The sequence below is a fragment of the Dipodomys ordii genome, unplaced genomic scaffold (assembly GCF_000151885.1).
Source record: "Dipodomys ordii isolate 6190 unplaced genomic scaffold, Dord_2.0 Scaffold7, whole genome shotgun sequence".
Taxonomy (NCBI): Eukaryota; Metazoa; Chordata; class Mammalia; order Rodentia; family Heteromyidae; genus Dipodomys; species Dipodomys ordii.
The window spans coordinates 10,854,633-10,866,211 of record NW_012267223.1 but is presented as its reverse complement, the minus strand read 5'-3'; the positions used below and the strand labels follow the sequence as shown (position 1 = coordinate 10,866,211).

The 11,579-nt window shown below is 51.1% G+C and overlaps 2 protein-coding genes across 2 annotated transcripts in view; one reads left to right on the top strand and one right to left on the bottom strand.

Moving 5' to 3' along the window:
• Window positions 1-81: 81 nt before the first annotated feature.
• Cog1 (component of oligomeric golgi complex 1) overlaps window positions 82-11,579 on the bottom strand; it is a 12,072-nt gene continuing 574 nt past the window's right edge. The window contains exons 2-15 of the mRNA XM_013036647.1: window positions 11,138-11,280; window positions 10,097-10,338; window positions 9,759-9,940; window positions 9,441-9,611; window positions 7,238-7,394; window positions 6,628-6,838; window positions 5,622-6,413; window positions 5,139-5,285; window positions 4,571-4,732; window positions 3,344-3,471; window positions 2,523-2,631; window positions 1,872-1,981; window positions 1,720-1,798; window positions 82-683 (exon numbers count right to left, since the gene is read on the bottom strand). Coding sequence (XP_012892101.1) covers window positions 546-683; window positions 1,720-1,798; window positions 1,872-1,981; window positions 2,523-2,631; window positions 3,344-3,471; window positions 4,571-4,732; window positions 5,139-5,285; window positions 5,622-6,413; window positions 6,628-6,838; window positions 7,238-7,394; window positions 9,441-9,611; window positions 9,759-9,940; window positions 10,097-10,338; window positions 11,138-11,280 — 2,771 coding nt within the window. The 3' untranslated portion in view covers window positions 82-545. The remainder of the gene's footprint in view (window positions 684-1,719; window positions 1,799-1,871; window positions 1,982-2,522; window positions 2,632-3,343; window positions 3,472-4,570; window positions 4,733-5,138; window positions 5,286-5,621; window positions 6,414-6,627; window positions 6,839-7,237; window positions 7,395-9,440; window positions 9,612-9,758; window positions 9,941-10,096; window positions 10,339-11,137; window positions 11,281-11,579) is intronic.
• The window catches only part of Slc39a11 (solute carrier family 39, member 11), a 333,089-nt gene continuing 332,870 nt past the window's right edge, over window positions 11,361-11,579 (top strand). The window contains exon 1 of the mRNA XM_013037855.1: window positions 11,361-11,530. The gene's annotated coding sequence lies outside the window, so the exon portion shown is untranslated. The remainder of the gene's footprint in view (window positions 11,531-11,579) is intronic.

Here is an 11,579-nt window from a genome sequence, read left to right as displayed (position 1 = left end):
CCAAAATATAGAAAGCTTGAGTCTTGCACTGGGATGGACTGATATTCCTCTGTGTGCGGCTAGCCTGAGAAGGGATGCTGACATTGGAACTGGAGAGCAACCTGAGCCGGATTCACTCGGGATGTGAAGCAGCCTCCCTCGTCCTGCCTCCTCTGCCAGCAGTGTTTCCAGGGCGAGTCCCTCAGGCTCCTGTATCCACAGAAAATGTCTGTCAGCGCTGCTCCAACTTTAGTAGGAAATAATGCAATTTCCACATCAAAAAATATGTCATGATTTTGTCTTACTTGGACTCTGTAAGCAGCTCCTGGTAACTTCACCCGGCAAGGTAACTGAGGCATGGATGACTGGATGCTAAGAGCATGCCCACTGCCTGACTTGGTGCCTGACAAGTGGGTGAAACTTGATAAGGTCATCCCTGCTGGAGACTAAGGGACCGCATTCCACCACCAAAATGGAAAAGAGGTAGAGTTTAGAAACAAGCAGAGCCACCTTTAGGAAAGACAATGCAATAGTGTTTATTTAGACAGGATGGGCGTTTCTCCGTGTTACTTGGTCATACTAGAGAGCCAGCCAAGTTTGAATAATGAGGATGCAGAAGAGTCGTCTTCATCGCTGAGGAGCTGTCTGAACAAGGAGCCAGGATGCGCCGGGTCACCTGCTCTCGAGAGTGGCAGGGGTTCAACCTGCCATTGGATATAGAGGAAGTGCCTTAGAGCCCACCTAGCCTCCTGCCTGCCCTGCCCCCACCCGCCCACTGCACTGCACTCGGGGCCACGCCGCACAAGGCACACCACAGAACTGGGAAGCGCGTATGGCTTTGAGGATTTTGCTGACGCTGGTATGCGAAAAGGACCCTGGGGAACAGCATGTTATTTTACTCTGACCAAGTAAAATCGGAGAGCAGGACTGGGGAAGAGTAAAACATGCATTCCCTTCCATGGCATTCCTCCACTAGAAAGGACTTGCAGGGAACTGTGGGTCATGGAAGCTTGTGCTAGGCGGTGCCAGGGAGTGTAGTGCTACGTGTGCAGCATGGGACTATGGCAAGTTTTTTGTTTTGTTTTTTAAACTACTGTCTCCTAGATTTTAAAACCAGATGTTTGCCAAGGACTTTGGATTTTAATGAGTTTGATGGCAGGGAATATGGATAGGATACATTGCTAATATTTTGTCTAACAATAAAGTAAACAACTAAATGCTGTAATAAGACAAGCTGAGCTCTGCACACACATGTACACAACACAATTCAGAAATACCCAGGAGGATTCCCGCAGGCTTAATGGATAGCATCCTACTGAAACAAAACACGCATTAACAGAAAACATACAACGCAAAGTAAACCTTAATTCCCACCCAACTAAAAGACTGAAGACGAATCCATCCCCAGAAAAAGGATTTTCTTTGAGCAAGTCCCATCAGAGTGCTCGCCCTTCTAAGTGTAAGTGATCATCTCCGTCCTGTCCTGAACATTTTCTATAGCCTTGCGGCCTGGGAAACATTTCTACCATGAGGCTATCTGGTGGTGTCTCTTGGCGTCTTTTAAAGTTTCTATCAGCTCAAGCTAGCAAGACCTTGTACTTTTCTATTGCGCCGCCATTAAAAGCAGCACTAGTGCACTGTCATTCAGTTCTTACTGGTTATTTCCAAGGGAGCTGACCGGGTGGCTGGTGGGAGAGAGGACAGGAGCCACAGGGCTGGCCTCTTGCTCTTGGCACTCACCTGGGCTTGTGTGTCGATGCCTCTGCCAGTTGACTTGGTCTTTCTGGTGCTTGTCATACTCAGTGGGAGGAGTCCAAACCTCCAAGGAGAAGGAAGAATTCAGGCATGGCCAGACAGCCCTTGGCCCAGCCCCACCTCCTGCAGTCACCTACCTGATCTGACTTGAGGCCAGAGGCAGTATGTTATGGGGTTCCTGGGAGTTGAACGTGCTGCTCCGGGGCGTGAACTGGTTTTCTGTACCTGTTACCAATCCAAATAGAACCTGGCAGGCAAGAAAGGGAACACACAAGATGGGGAGGGGTCAATGAGTAATATAATTTTTTAGAGGGTTAAACTGCTTTTTGCCACTACCCAGATCTGAGTTTCAGTCTTGTGGTTCTTTATTCCTCATCTAAGACTGGGTAAAACCAGTAGCAATCATTACTTACAACTAAGGGGGGCCAGGCGCCCGTGGCTCATGCTTGTAATCCTAGCTACTCAAGAGGCTGAGATCTGAGGATCACAGTTCAAAGCCAGCCCTGGCAGGCAAGTCTGTGAGACTCTTATCTCCAATAAACCACTTGAAAACCAGAAGTGGCGCTGTGGCTTAAGCGGTAGAGCGCTCGCCTTGAGCTGAAGAGCTGAGGGACAGCGCCCAAGCCCAGAGTTCAAGCCCCATGACTGACAAAAAAAGGGGGGGCAGATCCTGGATGCCCCAACTTGTGAGATTCTACCTAACCCAGCCCTCCTCAGGACTTGACTGTGCTCTGCTGTTCCAGCACTGGTGAGGAGTGTCCTCCTGCTTCATTGCTACTAGCACTTACTGAAGTTCGCTGCACCAGGCGGTTGAGGTTGCTGTTGAGGTGAGGCGTGAAAACATCCAGGTCAAATGGATCAATGAGGGCTTCCAGACCATCAGTCACTTTCTCTATTCTAAGAGGATCCAGATAAAAGACAATAACAGTATTTTACAGCTATTATGGGAATCTGGACAGAGGCTTTGATTCAGCTGAATTGCTGGCTTAGTGTTTTTGACTGGCTTGAGACAAGTCTGTTCCATGTACCCTCCCACATTTTTGGGGGGTGGGGATGGATACTAAGCTCAAATGATAACCAAGATAATTGAGATTCTGCCTGCTTCAATTGACCATGGGGTTTGCCCAGGCCATTATTAATGGTCCTATCAGCACTCACTAAGATAAACCTAGTGAACATTCCAAAGAGATTAGCTTTTGATTTGGGGGATTCTCAGTAAAAGGGCTACGGATGTTCAGCTTATTTATGAGACAGGGTCTTACCACATAGGCCAGACTGGCCTTGAACTTGCATTCTTCCTGCCTCCCTGCACAAATGCTAGAATCACAGGTGTTTACCACGTTTACCACATTTGGCTTGTTCGTCGCTTATGAAGGGGATACATTACAGTAAGCCCACCGTAAGCCAAAAAGTATCCTAAGTTGACATGGAAGCACAGCAGCACTGCGCTGCTGTAGGGACTGAGGGAGAGCACCCTACAATGATCCCTGAGAAGGCACATTCATAGCTGGTAGCGTGCTCTCTACTGACCACTCTGTGCCCCTGCCATAAATGGGGAACTGCCTGTGTTTTGCATTGGAGAGACTGTCTTGGGGCTCAAGAAAAGTACCTGGCATCAGGTTTGTTCCGGCCACTCTTGGCCTCCTCTGCCTTGGTCGTCAGGACGATGCTGAGATAGCGCAAGTCATAGAGAAGCTGCAGGGCCCGATTCTGGGTGACAGGAAAAGCAGCTTCTTTCTGTAGAGGAATTCCAGCCAGCTGAGATATTTTATGACAGGGCAGCTAAGGGTTCTGGCGGGGCCATAGCTTGGTATTTTAGGAGATACTATTTGTACTCACTGGTTTAATCTTGGTCTTAAAACTACAAAACATGGGGCTGGCAAGGTGGCTTAGTGGTAGAGTGCTTGCCTAGCATGCATGAGGCCCTGGGTTTGATTCCTCAGCACCACATAAGCAGAAAAAGTTGGAAGTGACACTGTAGCTCAAATGGTAGAGCGCTAGCCATGAGCTGAAGAGCTTAGGGACAGCGCCCAGGCCCAGAGTTCAGGCCCCACGACTGACCAAAAAAACTGCAAAAAACTACAAAACCTAACAGCAGGTGTGAGATGAGACCCATCAAAACAGACTAAAAGAACTGGGGATTCCTGTCAGAGAGGTTGCATTGTGAGTTCAAAAGCCCAAGAAGACCTGACTAAATTCTTCCTCCAGTCAGGACTGTCTGGCACAGGGGAGCCAGGCGCTGGTGACTCACACCTTTAATCCTACCTACTCAGGAGGCTGGAAGCTGAGGATTGAGTATCAAAGGCAGCCGAGCAAGGAAAGTCCACAAGACTCTTATCTCCAATTAAACACCAAGAAAGCCAAAAGTAGAGCTGTGGCGTAAGTGATAGAGCACTAGCTTTGAGCAGAAAAGCTCAGGGACAGTGCCCAGGCCCTGAGTTCAAGTGGAGGCTAAGAGACAAGGATTCCCTTAATGGATAGCTACTCTTGTGCCAGCATTCTGAGCTTGGCTGTGGCCTTCCCTCCCCCTCCGCACTGGAAGGTGGGCTTGGGGAGGGATTCCACTTAACGGATGAAGAAATAGCTGAGGAGATCCAGGTTAGTGGTTTTCCCAGAACCTGCAGTGAGCTCTAGTGGCCGTGTCCCTTCACTTGTCCTCAACTGCCTCCTCACTGTGACGTTAGGTGTGAGCCTAACACCACAGACCATGTGTAGAAGCCCCACGGCTTGGTGTGGGTGGCTCAGAGCCAAGGAAAGGCTAGGTTATGTGTTTGGTTTTTTGTTTTTTTTTTTGCATTTTTTGTTGTTATTAATGGGCAAACAACCAGACACCTACCGTGGTGTGTTTTTCTTCTGACAGCTTCTCATAGGCAGCTATGACTTGAGCCAGGCAGCTTTTCAGCATCTCTTGCAGGGTCACCTTTGGTAAGGCCTGGCCTCCAACGCGATTTATTTCCTGACATAAGCTAAACAGGAAGGACTGGACATACCATGAGGGCTGGAAGGACAACAAAATATCATATTGCCAACTTGCACCAAAACGACAGGAAATAAAAACGGGCACATTGATTCGGACATGACACACATGTTCTTCAAAGGCAAACACTAGGTCCAGGGCCCTTCCCGAGCCCGTCCTGCTGTGATCCCGGGCTGACTTAGCACATGTACTGTGCACTGCCTCTTTCACTTCAGGTTAAGAGGTTAATTAGCTCTGAGCCCATAGTACCAAATGGAAACATTAATAGACTCGGCTGCTTAAGTGGTGCTAACCTACGCTGTCCCCATGGTAATTAAAACCCTCACTTTTAGCTACTCAAAAGGTAATGCTTTCCTAACAGTGTTTTGTTCCCCCAAGGCAGATCACGTCCTTTGAGTACAGGTCCCTGTCTGTGGGACCAGCCCACCTGTGTGGGGAGTCGGATCTTAGATGTGACGCTGCTGCCAGACTCTGTCTCCTCCTGAATTTCTAGTTCTTCCCAATTGGTGGCTGTCGCCAGGACTGAGCCAGCATCATCTAAAAGCAGTGACTGGGTGAAACCATGAACCAGAACCTAGGGGAAAAAAAAACAAACAAACAAGTGAACAGTCTTGTAAGTCCTTTGGGGCCTCTGAAGTTTGTTTACAACAATCATCTGGAGACGAGCTTAAGCTGCTTAGATGGCAGCGTGGTGATGGCTAAGTACAGCATACTGGGGTGGGGGATAAGTGGCCACTTCACAAGGGGAAGGAACTGCTGCTAGAAGGTCACCTTGTAAGAGACCAGAGAAGAGTAGAGGGATGATGGTATTCATACAGAAGAGCAGGTTCCCCAGTCCAGGCAGAAAACCTTTCATCTCATCTGAGGGGAGGAAAATGTGAGGCAGGCGGGTGTAGGATTTAAAACTCACCTTGACAACTGCTGAGCTCCAGACCTGGTAGCCCGCCACACTCTGCTGCAGGAGGGCTTCCTTCACTTCCTGCCACTTGGCTTGCCCGGGAGGCATTTCCTGAGCCGGGCCCTTGCCCTGCTTTTTAGGAGCCCTCATCTCCTTCGCTGGCTTCTCAGCACTCCCAGGTTTCCCCACAATACACTGCTTCAGGTGGGGGCACAGTTCTCCCAGGGACTGGCAGAGTCTGGCCATGAAAAGAACTGCGTGCAGCTTGGTGCCGCGGAGGACGTCCTGCTGGCCTTGCACGGTATCCCTGAGGCTCCGCAGCTCGGCCTGGACGCAGTCCATGATGTGTTGGATGCAGGCCACAGAGTGAGTCTGCAGCAGGCCCTGCACCGTCGCAGCATCCGAGTACCTGTCAAAGGCAGGCTTCTTGGACTGCTGCCCGGGGGCGGCATCCTGGGGTGGTGGTGCATCATCCGAGGGCAGGTATGCCAGGAGGTCATCCAGCTTCATCTTCAGTCTGGAATCCAGGGCAGAACAGAAGTTCTGTACACAAGGGCTAATTGCATGGGCTTTCATGGAGAGGCCAGTACTGGCAAAGTGACCCCGGTTTGCCACGCTGACCCAGGCAGCATCGGCAGGCAGGTCATTGGGACTCTCAGACCAGAGGAAGAGAGACATGTTCTGCTCCAAGTGGATGTGCTTGCTTGACGAGCTGCCAGCGCTGCTCTCGAGTTCCTGCAAAGCTGACACCAAGAGTTCTTTGGAGCTACTGGAGATGGATTCGAAGCCTTCTTTTGTCAGAGTCTAAAAGAGAAGGAGGAGAGCTCTAGTCACTTCCTTTGGAGAGTCCAAAACAAGTGCACTGATGGGCAATCTGTCCTGCATTCAGAGGTAACGCGGTGTAGCTCAGAGGATGCTGCGCTACCTGACGGCTCTAGAACCTGGAAGACTTGAGACATTCAAAAGGCCACACTAGGGATGGCCACACATTGGTGGCTGGTGTGACTGTCCACCTCACCTGTAAGCGGTCCAGGAAGAGTGGCTGCATCATGTCCTCCCAGAACAAGAGTGGCTTCTCCAGCAGCCGCCGGCTCACCGCCTCCCAGCCGGGACCCGCCAGCTCGCTGCTCAGCAGCTCCCACATGGCGTCTCGGATCCCTGCCAGGCCTTTCATGGTCTTCACGTATGAGAGCAGGTTGGTGATCCCAGTCTTAATGTCTTCGTTACACCTGTAATAAGACCATTTTCCTGGGGCTCTACCAGTTTTGGGGTTTTCATAACATTACTCAGAAAAATAGCGGGAGCCCAGTGCCACTTCCAGCCTTTTTCTGTTTATGTGATGCTGAGGAATTGAACCCAGGGCTTCATGCATGCTAGGCAAGCACTCTACCACTAAGCCACATTCCCAGCCTCTATATAATATTTTGAAAGACAAATTCTTCCCTGGTTCTCCCACAGTATGTGCTAAATCCCATGAAGGTGGGCTGTTTGCCATGGGTTGGAGGCTGATGTAATCACCCAGGTGATTCTGAGATTCTCTGCCCATGCCTCATGGCCCCTTTTCTGACCACACCAGGGTCTGCATAGAGCACATGCCAGTCTCAGGGATTCCTCTTCTGTCTGCTTACATGTGGATCCATTTCTGTAGCGTGTCTCTCAGGTATTCCTGGCTGATGGGATGTGCAAGGGTTCGGAGGGTGGGCTGGAACTCAGCGATGGATGCTGGCAAGTGCCGGGACCAGCTGCAGAGCTGCACGTCCTCTTTTAGCACGCTGAAGCCCTTTCCTATGGAAAGCCACACAGGAAGAAATATAGGCCATTCTGAACAGTGCATTACAAAGGGACCTACAGGGAATTTCTGCTCAGGTCAAAATGGACCCTTGGAGGAGGAAGAAGAAGACAGCATATATTCCAGCCTCCCTCATCAGGAAGTGGCAGTTTGCTTACAACCATGGCCGCCCTATGGCTGAGAAGAATGGCACAGGCTAGGAGAAAGGAGTGAGGACCAAAGAAGGAGAAGGAAGAAATAAGAGCTGTGCAGTCCTTGACATGACGTTCAAATTCTTACTGGGGTCTTGCTACCTGGCCCAGGCTGGCCGCCAGCCCTGGGTGCAGTAGTTCATCTGCCTACTTCCTGAGCAGCTATGGGCTACATTCAGGTGGATGGCGCCATGCCCAGCAGTACCTGATGTTTTCATTACATCCCTTTTGTATACCACCCTATGTCCCTTGTGGATCAGCTCCATCACTGGCAGCTGTGCACAGGCCAGTGCTGGGCAGCTCTGGGAGGAGCCTGTCCCTGAAGGCTCTCAGGGTTTGAAGGACAGAGTTCAAAGGTCTCGTGCTTGCTTTCCAATTCCAGGACAGATTAGTCAATACTCATCTTTTGAAAGCGGGATAACCTATTACCTGCCCGTGTGCAGAGGGAAGCGGTGGAAGGGGTCCTGACTCTCCTGGAAATAACCGCTTGGCTATGACCACACCTTACTTTCTTTCTTTTTTTTTTTGGTCCGGTCGTGGGGCCTGAACTCTGGGCCTGGGCTCTGTCCCTCAGCTCTTCAGCTCAAAGCTAGCACTCTACCACTTGAGCCACAGTGCCACTTCCGGCTTTTTTCTTTTTGCTTATGGAGTGCTGAGGAATCAAACCCAGGGCCTCATGCATGCAAGGCAAGTGCTCTACCACTGAGCCACCTTCCCAGCCCCCACACTTTACTTTCTTTTCCTGTCTTTGCTCCATCTCCTTGGTCCACTTTTCCTGTTTCTCTCTGACTCAGGAATCCTAGAATTCCAAGGGATCATGCAATCTTGTTTTGTTTATTGGTCTCATCCATTTCCACAACTAAAACACCATCATACACAGACACACTGCAGGTACATGTCTCCAAGCAGACCTTTCTCTGCTCTGGTCTGAGCCCAGAATCACCATGCACTCCTTAGACCCATTCCTATCTCCTCCAGTGCCACATTTTCAACCCACCCCCAGCTTATCCAAAGCAGCTCCTTTCCTAATTAACTTTGTCATCTCTTCCCACACCCTATACAACAGCCCAGCCACCATCAAACATCCTCCCCTTTGATGGATGTCTGAGCTGTTCTCTTAGCCTGTCGCTACAGTTCCCTCCCAATCCCAGCTTCTCTGGTCCAAGTCAACCTGGACCATAGTGACCGATTCTGCAGCATCCCTCTACCCCATGGGGTTCTACTCCACATAAGAATTAGTAATGTTTAATAACAGCTGGGATAAATGCTGCCCGCCAGCAGTATGGGACACACAGGGACCACACCAGGTGTGGAAGGTGCTGGCAGGCTATCCATTGCCCTTTGTAGTCCAAGCTCCAAAGGCAGCCACTCCTCCCGTCTTCTCAAGCTTCCCTCCCCCTTCCTCTCTACAGACCCCAGCCTCCCTGGCTTGCTTCAGCTCTTCAGACAAACACACTAACATCCTCTTGCCTCAAGACTTTGCAACTCTTCTTCCCTTTATCTAGAACTCTCTTCCTTGTCGTGACTAACTTACTTCAGGAACTTTCTTCCTTGCCTTGACTCACTCACTCCCAGTTCAAAAATCACTCCTCCCTTATACCTTCCTAAGATCTTTCCATTCAATGTTCCTAAGGCAGTTGGTACCTTGCATTGATAGCAATGATGGACACTGACATCGAACACTTTATTCTTGTGAGTCCAACCTCTGTCTCTACCAACAGACTGTGGCCTTCACAAAGGAAGGGGCCCCATCTGTCCCACTCATTGCTCCATCCCCAGGGGCTGGCACATGGCAGACGCTAGGGAAGGATCAGGTAAATGAAACAGGAAGAAGGTTGGCTAAGAACTCACCAGGAGGATGCTGGCCTGTGATGGTCTCCAGAGTAGAAAATAGCAAGCCACAGGGCAGGGACGGATCTGGCAACTGACCTTCAGATATGGTGTAGAAAAGGGCATGAGCCTGGTTCAGAGTGGTGGCCAGTAACTCCACTAATGAGCAAATCTGGGCTTTGATGCCAGCACCTAGGAGAAGCAACAGTCCTCTTTTGAACAGTTTCCTTTAGCAAAGTTAAAGTCAGAGTACTCAATCTCTCTCAGCTCACTCTGTTCATCCCTCACTCTGTTCATCCCAAGTTTAAGGACTAATGTTTGGAAAGGAGCCACACCCACCATGGCGTGGCTGTTTGAGAAGTTTCTGAATAGTTGCCTTTCTAGCCAACAGGAAGTCGGTGAGGGCTTGCCGGGGAGAACTCTCCTCTAAGAGAATTATAGAGCAGAGGGCCTCAGCCACAGCTTGGTCAGATACGGCTTGGCACTTGAGCAGCATCTTGCTTTCATGCAAAATGGTTGACCTAGAAGATGCAAGAAAGATCAAAGAGACTCTTCAGCATCTTGAATGAAGGCCTTAGGGTATCAAGAAGGAACAGATTACATGAGAGTGGAGGGGGGAGGCCCACATGGGTGTCCATGACTAGAGAAGACCGTTCGTTATGCTGGGATCTACTTACCGGAAGTGGCTGGCTGCTGCCACCTGCCGGACGAGTATAGGAAACCGGGAGAGGATGGGGCTGTGTCGGGAGCTAGAGTCCAGCTGCAGCAGGCAGTGAAGGTGGCAGCAGAGCAGGTAGAGCCCTGTGGCGTGAAGGTACTGAGAGGCTTCCATGGCACTCCAGATCTTCTCAGGGATCTCTAAGAGCAGCTTGATTTGAGCAGCCATGCTGTAGAACTGCTCCTGGGATGGCAGCTTGGGCTGCAGGGACGGATAGAGCAAAGTCAGAACACACGTGCTCAGCCTAATCTGGAGTTCAAGATCTTCCTGTGCTAGCTTCCCGAGCAGCTGTGTTACAAGTGTGCGTTACTCGGGAGACTAAGCCGTTGAAGTCAGTGTTCTGCCTTCTCCTTTGCTGGGCTTTTTCCATTCATGGCTGGTGTACCACTGGAACCACACCTCCAGCCGTAAGCCCTAAAATAAGCTTGAAGAAAAAGCACTCAGTCATAGCAAAGTCTGGCCTCCTGCAGGAGACATATACTTAAAATTTCCCAAGGACTCTCTACCTTCTATGCTTGTATCAACAGTTATGCCAGCACAGTGTACTGGGCCTGGATTTTTCCGAAACCTGGGTAGCATTAAGACAGTTTCAGGTGGGCTGGTGGTTCAGTGGTAGAGCACTTGCCTTGCATGCATGAGGCTCTGGGTTCGATTCCTCAGCACCACGTAAGCAACAAGAAAAAAGCCGGAAGTGGTGCTGTGGCTCAAGTGGTAGAGCGCTAGCCTTGAGCTTGAGCTGAAGAGCTGAAGCAGAGTTCAGGCCCCACGACCAGACCTCCCCCCCCCAAAAAAGAAAAAGTTTCAGGTGGCAAGGAGAGGGCACTTCCGCAGTGTCTTCTTCCCTGTCACCAGCTCTCCCAGGGTAAGGGTAAATTTCCTGTTCCACTGTGACATCTAGATTAACGTCCATTACAGAAGCTGCTCCAATATCCAGACGTGTATCCCCCACCCCCACCTTCCACTAACAGTAAAGTTGGGGGTCGGTGGGAGACAAGATGACCTGAGAAGACAGGTCATCTTCTTGATGACAAGAAGAGCCTGAGCTCCCCACAATGAAAGGGGAGGCTTGGGGTTTGGCGTTGGCTTCCCACAGCCTCCGACGGCGAGGCAGCTGGCTGGCATCGCGGAAGGCGAGCCAGGAAGCTGGGATGAGGAAGGCAGGGCTCGCGGGGAAGGCAGGTGTGCGCACGGGGCAAATCTGCTCCGGGAGAACCACGGTCGGGGACGGAAGCCAGGGAGCGGTGAGGTGCCCAGGGACAGTGCAGGGACCCCGGCGCTGCCAGCTACACCGGGCGGGGGAGCCCAGCCCGGAAGTCGGCGAAGCTGTTGAAGGAACTGCCGCGGGGGCGCCGGGAAAGGAGCGTGCGGGCTCAGCAGGCCGCGGGGGCCGGAGGTGAGCGCGGGGCCGTGGCGGGGCGGGGCGGTACTGACCGGCGGGGGCC